We start from the raw sequence: 7,652 nt of genomic DNA, 5'->3' as shown, positions 1-7,652 counted from the left end.
AATGTAAGAAAACAATTTCCCGTTTTCCATTTTTCATAGCTCATAATTCTTTTTTTTCATAATATTTTTAATTTTTCAAAATCAATACAGTTGATCTTTCGAAATTTCTTTCTGTGCAGTAATTTGTTTATATTCCAATTATTTTGCCGGAGCGTCAGGCTTATTCCATTTGATTGGATAACTTTTATTTAATTTGTTTCCGTTTTTATACTGAAATGCAAGCAATGTGGCTTGCACTTTGAAAATTGTCAGGCAGCCAAGCAATTTGTATTCATTTTAACACAGTGAAAACTTTAAAAGCGCAAGCTTTTATTATTATTTGGGCAATTTATTTAAATTTTGACTTGCTGTTGAAGGCATTTGATTGGACGAATTTCGAAAGGACCTTCCTTTTGCGGGCTCCTCCACTTTAACTGCGATACAAAAGCTAGACAGTCCAAGTGGATCCTTCACATGTTCATATGTCCCCGGCAGAGTCAGCCTTTTGACGGGCACAAACAAATTTGTCTGGGCAATCCTAACTCTAGATACACATGGCACGAGCAGTAACCGACTTGCCAAACAAAAGCGGAATTAAATCAAAAATCTTAGAATGGATTCTGATGAGGTAGAGTGAGGGGTGGATGGCTGGGATAGCTGGTCCTTTGGCGACAGACAACAATTCAAGCAGCTTCCAGCATCAGCTGAAAAATCGTGGTTTGGGCCGGAGTCTCGCATGACTGCACGTAAACAGGCAAAGCCAAACAAACAAACATCAGAGGAGGTTTTCAGGTTTGGCGGGGAGAAAGGGATCCCACATACCTGCACGTTAACTCATTTAGTGGCAGGTGGGTTGCCATGACTGCGTCTTTTATCAAGTTGCATGCGGTTGGCGAGGAGCCGCAGTTCGGCGGGGAAGCACCCTTAAAGTCGCGCCTGGCTCCATTCGCCCTGTTCTCGGGCCGCGTTGGGGTGGATATAGAATTTCTTTTTTTTCGTACTATATCTTCTTGTTCTGGCCACGTGGCTCTTAGCAATACTCACAGAAAATAGTGGTAACCAATATATTATTGAATTTATAATTTATTTATTATTATGTGTCATAAGTATCATATCTTAAGTCAAAACTAATGATATTTAGATAAAAAGACCTATACAAATGTGACCAATCAAAGATAAATTAATTCTTAATATTTGATATTCTTCTGTATATAAAATCCTTTACTAACATATTCCGATTGATTAGTTCTTATATATTTTATAGATTTAATATGTGTAAAATAAATGAAATAAAACTAAAATAAAATTTCTTCTTGATATCTGATTTATCCATGTATATAAAATCCGGTACTAATATATCACAATTGATTAGTTAATATATATTGTATAGATTTAATGTGTTAAATAAACTGCAAATAAAATTTCTTCTTGATATCAGATATATTTATGAATGTATATACAATCCGATACTAACAAATCCCAATTAATTATTTATTATATATTTTATGGACTTATTATTTATAAAATAATAATAAATAAAATGCAAATAAAGTTCCTTCATAGACTTTCTTGGTATATATGGAAATCCGATATGAAAACATCCGAATTAAGCGCAAATTATTCTTGAATTAATTTGAATTTGTAACCTATTTATTTATCCAAGTATAATAAATCCGACACTAACATATCCCAATTGATTAATTTTTATATATTTGATAGCCTTGCTTTTTAAAAAATACAAAGAAAATTCCTTCATAGATTGGTATTACAAATACAAAAAAAATTCCTTCATAGATTTTCTGGGTATATATGGAAATCCGATACGAAAACATCCAAATCAAGCGCAAATTATTCTTGAATTAATTTGAATTCGTAACCCATTTATTTTATTGATCAAATCTCAAGAAAATATGTTTAGATACAATAAAAGTGAAATTCTTTTCATACATTTTCTTCGATTTTCTCCCAGTTCATCCGTGTGCGTCTGGCAGTGGCAGTCCCCAAAGCAAACAGACAGTAAGTAGCATAGTTACACGCACGCTCTCACACATTCCGAAGCCGGTTAACCTGCAGGAGGCCATCCTGCTGAGGGTTATCCTGCTGCAGGAGCAGAAGCTGCGGAATAATATGATGCATTTCCATAATTCACCCGGCAGTTCGCCAAACGCTTTGCTGCTTTGCTGCTTTGGTGGCGTTGTACAGTGTGTGGCAAATAAAATTGCATTCAATATTTCTTCTCGTTTTGCCCCAGCTCGTTGATGAGATTTTTTTCCCCTGGCACCCAGCCCAGCCCAGCCCCCTTTTAGACGTCATATTGTTTGTCTTGCATTAAATTTATGGCTGTTGCGCTGCTGCACTCGCCCCAAATTGCATGTTGGTTCTATTATTTCAAACCGCCAGCTTGCATAATAATGCGGCATCGAGCAAGGTGCTTAAAACCCTTCAAACGATCTGGAAAATTATTTTTTAAGCCAACCAGATGGTTGGAGATTGCAGGAAATCTGAAATATATTGCATAATTCGGTTAGCGGCAGGTTTATATGCAGTAATGAATTTACCAATTAAAAGCTTTTAAAAATCTCTCTTCCTCTCGCATGGGTTTTCAGCCAAATTTTCTTACATTTCATATTCCCTGTATTTTGTTTTTCCCGCTGAAACCATTTTCCTGGCCGACTTTTGGGCGCTGCATTCAATTTCCTTTTTTATTTTCCCTCGACTGCTCTCGTCGAATTTTCGCTCGGCCCGTTCAAATGACGCCATCAACTGGAAGTGGCAATCTTTAAATATTTATTTTTGGCATGCCAATGTGCTGAGGCATCTTCCCTTTTAAACAATGCGAAATTTCCATCAATGAAATGAGACTTTAAGTTAAATCGAAGGCAAATAAACAAAGTTCTTGGCCCAAACAAATCCCCAAACAGCATCAAAAACCATTCCTTGTGGCCAAATAAATTCCCAGCAATTCATGACAGTTCAGCTGAGTCCGGGGAAAAGCCAGGTGGGGAAATGGCAAAAGGAAGTTCGCCCACGGAGTGAAAAGTGGGCGTGGCGGAGGAGAGTACGTGCCGAGATACAAAACTTGCCGGAACGGATTAGAAAGTCGAGTGTACGACGCACGTTCCTCTGCACCTCCCTCAAAGGGTTTAAAAGGCAATCAAAATTAATTGTTTTGCGGTTCGCCACAAAACTTCTCCATCTTCATTCCACACAGTTCGCCAATCCCCCAGTCCATTTGCCTTTGACAGTTCGAAACGCCAGAAATAAATCTGCATGTTTCTTTTATAACAAACGAGGCACTCAGCTGCCAATTAAATGTATTTACAAGCCATCGCAAATCAAGCAGACGAAGTCCCGCATCACTGACGCCACCAATCCCAACCAATTCTATCCAAACCCATCGAAATAGGCCGTATTCGGGCTATAAATACCACTCACCTGTGCATTTGTTTACGCGGTCGACCAGTTAGACGTAAACACGTCTCGCCGGAAGTCCACAAAAGACAGCACAGTATACAGATACAGATACATATGTATCTTTAGACACATAAGTATGCAAAAGACAACAGGTACAAGTGGTGAAATGCAAAAGAATCCGAGTCATTGCTCCACATTGTCACAAGTTCATGCAGCAAGGTCTGTCTGGTTCCCCCACAACATTGATCTCCGGCTGTCAACGGGCCGTGTAAAGGCCAACTGCCGCTTATTTTTAATGGCAAAATATATCCACAGACCCCAAAATATATATGCGTTCTGATGGGGAATGTCATTAGCTGCGGCGCCAGCGAGTAAAGATGAACAGTCAACGACACGCCGACGACCTCAGGAGTCAGAACAAAGTGAAAACTATATAGCATCCATATAGCAGATAATTCGGGCGCACTACCATCGCTTCGAATTAAATAATTTATTTAGCCATTTGTCAGCATGCTTTGCATATTTCCCATTAATGACCCACAACGAATTTATGCGATCATGGCAGCTGAAGACGGAAAACTGGATCTTGAGAGCCAAGAAGAAAGACCAGCAAATTGATTTGAAACGATGGCTAATTTTATTTTGGTAGGCGGTGGAATGCAGAACGCAAGGCCGATGTCGAGAAATTTGAATTCAGAATGGAATACAAGAAACCGAATTTAAATTTGCTGTTCCTTTCCTTATGTTTCTATGTCATAAGCAAAACGAAAAGAAATCAACAAATTTGATTTATTAATATATTTGCGTCACGCCTTTTAAACTTTTTCAGAATTCTCATTTGGTTCTATAAGGTACATATAATATTGATCATTATCAACACCCGAATTAATGTAACCAACTAAGAATGAATCATAATTTTATTGTTTCATTCATAAACATGGAATATCAACACTCATAAATTGTATAAATAGATTTATAGTTCAAAAATTTAGTGACTGCATAACCTTAACAGATGAAACATTAAGGCCACTACATTTAACCGATCAAATTTATTTTTAAAATGTATGTATCTTTAACTTGAGGGAATAATATGCTGATAATCTTGTTAGAAAACTTTCTCTTGTAAAACTATGACACATATTAATCCTCCATATGTTATGTTGTTTTTTCTAATGGTTAGCACTGATTTGACCAAACCCATCCTGGCATAATGAGCCCAATTTTCAGCAGTTACCTCTATATTTTTGAAGTAATAATTGCCCTTTTTCAAGGGACAGGTGTCTTTACCTCTTGGAAGGTCAGAGTCCTTGAAGAATGGCCCAAAATACTTGTCATAAATAAGGGACATGTACTTGCAGGTCTTATAACGAACACCAATACTGGAGGGCACCCAATCTCCATTTCGATGGGCGAATATTTCGTGAGCGAATTCGACTTCGTCATCCAAATCAACGAGTATGTTAAGTGTCCCATTTAATAAGCGTTCCCGTCCAATCAACCGAACGTTGAAATCAACCAGTGTTTCCTCGTCGCCCACAATTTTTTCAACCGATTCCATTCGACAATCCAAATCAGCTCGTATCAGGCCCTTAAGGATAAATCCTTTTAGAAACTGGATTTCAGATTTTAGATTACGAGTATACCTACCAAAGTGACGATGGACAGGAGCAGAAGGACTTCCACAAACTTTAAGGACATTGTTGCACAGTTTTTCGGGTTTATAAATTTAAACAGCGATACTTATTTCGCTGACTTGGTTTTTATACATTTTTATTACCGATTATTCGCATGTGGAAACATCATAAAATGTTATCTTTTCATTATGCACTGTTTAAAGTGATTTGAGTAAGATTAAACAGAACGATTAGTAATTAAGCGATTCTATCTTTATTAGATTTAATTGATAAGTGCACAAAAAAAAATATTGTTTTAAATTATTATTAATAAACATTTATTGACACTAGTTTAAACCACAATATGTTAGATCCTGCTTTTTTCGAATAGTGCTTTCCAAAATCCTTTCGTAACAAGAACATTTGGTATTTAATCAGCAAAATGATGAGCTGCCATCTTAATTTTTACCCTAATTCCTATTTGCCTGCCTCTCCTCACGTAATGCCTAGGGAAAATACCTCCCACACTCGGAAAATGGAAAACTCAAAATGGAAAACGGGGCTAATGGACCAATGCTGCGTTGTTGCAGTTGCGATGTCCGATTGTCGATTGTTGGTTGTTGCTGCTTGTTGTTTGCTGGTTTATTATTAGCACGCAAAGAAGTTTAGCGAGGTAAACACATTGACTTCATGTTGCGCCGCGGAAAACTCAACGAATCGGGGGAAAAATGATTTCGAAACGAACGGGAAGGAAAAGCGGCACGAAAATAGCGCAACAAGGCGTTGCCGAGAGCCAAAAATTTCCACCAAAACTAGACTGAAATTGAAAAATATTTTCAAACATACCGAACCAGTTGCGTGTGCAATGAGCGAGCGAGAAGGCGACTTGTTTCGACTGCCAGAATTTGTCAATTTTCCAAAATATCACGCGGAATGGGAACTTTCGCAATGATACGCAAACATTTGTAAGGTGAAAAGTTTTCGGCGCGCAAAAAAAAAAAAGAAAATGGTAGTGCAAAATAGACAAACATGCTGAAAATATATAGCTGTTTGGGAACATCTAAACAATTTGGGGCTCCCCAAACAACCAACAGAAGTTGTGGAGGTGTAAAAAATCATTCCCCAATAACAGTTGCCTTTTCACCTGGTCGGCAGGGTGTGAAAGCAGAAAACCAGCAGGAAAACCAACACCTAACACAAAAACAAAAGTGAACAACATAAGCTTCAGTGACAACGACAAACAAAACAACAACAAATCAACGGAACTGTAGTGAAAAGTTTTCTTTATCGAATGGAGAAATTCCTATCCTCTTTTGCCTGAGATCTGAATATAGTAAAAAGGGTCCGAAAAAATCGTGATTTATATCGTTAAAAAAACATTATTTAGCCGAAGTTGTATATTGATACAATTATTTTACTGACTTAAACAATGTTTAAAACATCAGAACATCGTGTAAAACAAAGTTACAAGTTTGGTTTAATAGACAAAAATAAATGTGATAATTGTAATAAATTGCATAAATTAAGACAAAGCAAAGAAATATAGATTTCACTGCTTCAAAAGTAAAATTTTAAATAAATAACACTATTTAACAGAGTGTTAAAGGGATCATTTTAAAAATTAGTGTATCAGGCCTGTTCCGTTTTTCACTATTGGTTAATATATTATTCCTATAAATTTTGGAATCTTCCTAACACAAGAGTAGGGATAGTAACACGACCCCAAGACAGGGAAGAATTCAAAACAAAACGTGCCATCATTGCCATTTTCGATCGGAGCCGACCGGAAAAAATCGGGAGGAGCGACCGCCAGCTGCGTTTAGCGCATTTAAGGGATTTGCATTATTCAGAGCGCAGCCAAAGGCGGAAGCCCGTGACGTGAAAGCCGGTAGAATTCGGGGCCCAAACAAAATTTTGGCCAACAGCCCTTGGTCGGATGACCGTGTGCAAATCAAAACGCAGCTTAGTTCGCCGGCCAGTCTGTTTGTCTTGGGCCCTGGCCGAAAACTTTAAAGTCCGGCGCAGGTTGGAGTGGTCAACCGTGGGATGGCGATGGCATGGTGATGGTGTACCATGGCCTGAGAATGGGAATGGAATTGGGTTGGGATTGGGGGGAGTTCCCAGAACACGTTTTGCAACCACACACCGTTGTCTGGGCACGTTCGCATCAAGTGGCTCGACCTGGCAGGCGTTTTGTTTATTTGCCTTTGGCTCTGCTGCCGGCGAAGGCGACTGACCGAATCGGCGGGAGTGGAGTGGACTGGACTGGATATAGCGTATATGGCGTATAGAGCGGTGGATCCCACTGGCAAGTGGAAAGTGGAAAGTGGGAAGTTCTATGGCTGCAGCTGCCAACTGCTCGTATACGTAATTTTATGGCCAAGGCTTCGGTTTGTTCGCTTGCGGCTCAGCCATTGTTATTGTTTATAAGGCAGGCGGGCAGCGGACCACTGGTAGTCTTAAAACGATTTAAGTTCCCCCACTCCCACTCCATTCACACACCAATTAGACAGACAGCCTAGAAAGCACACAGAGAAAAAATGTCTTATCATATGACAGGCATTTTAATAACGTACAAATATCTGGAGAGACGTTTTTAGATTTAGATTCTACACCTAAAGTCGTGATAAAGTGTACTTGTTTTGT

At 38.6% G+C, this 7,652-nt stretch overlaps 1 protein-coding gene across 1 annotated transcript; it reads right to left on the bottom strand.

Annotated features, from left to right (window-relative positions):
- Positions 1–4,452: 4,452 nt before the first annotated feature.
- LOC119550971 lies at positions 4,453–5,310 on the bottom strand. Its single transcript, XM_037860006.1, has 2 exons — positions 5,041–5,310; positions 4,453–4,981 (listed from the first exon to the last, which is right to left on the bottom strand). The coding sequence occupies exons 1-2, from the start codon at positions 5,089–5,091 to the stop codon at positions 4,499–4,501; spliced, it is 534 nt and encodes a 177-aa protein (XP_037715934.1). The 5' UTR covers positions 5,092–5,310; the 3' UTR covers positions 4,453–4,498.
- Between the last annotated feature and the right edge of the window lie 2,342 nt (positions 5,311–7,652).

Source organism: Drosophila subpulchrella, chromosome 2R, assembly GCF_014743375.2.
Source record: "Drosophila subpulchrella strain 33 F10 #4 breed RU33 chromosome 2R, RU_Dsub_v1.1 Primary Assembly, whole genome shotgun sequence".
Classification (NCBI taxonomy): Eukaryota; Metazoa; Arthropoda; class Insecta; order Diptera; family Drosophilidae; genus Drosophila; species Drosophila subpulchrella.
The sequence above is the reverse complement of the archived record's forward strand: the minus strand, read 5'-3'. Positions and strand labels throughout refer to the sequence as shown.

What these genes read in the sequence shown, in the direction of transcription:
- LOC119550971 (XM_037860006.1), bottom strand. Translation starts at nt 5,091, where the DNA reads ATGTCCTTAAAGTTTGTGGAAGTCCTTCTGCTCCTGTCCATCGTCACT. An exon ending in TCCTGTCCATCGTCACTTTG is followed by an intron (nt 4,982 to 5,040) that starts GTAGGTATACTC and finishes TTTATCCTTAAG; the next exon opens with GGCCTGATACGAGCTGATTT.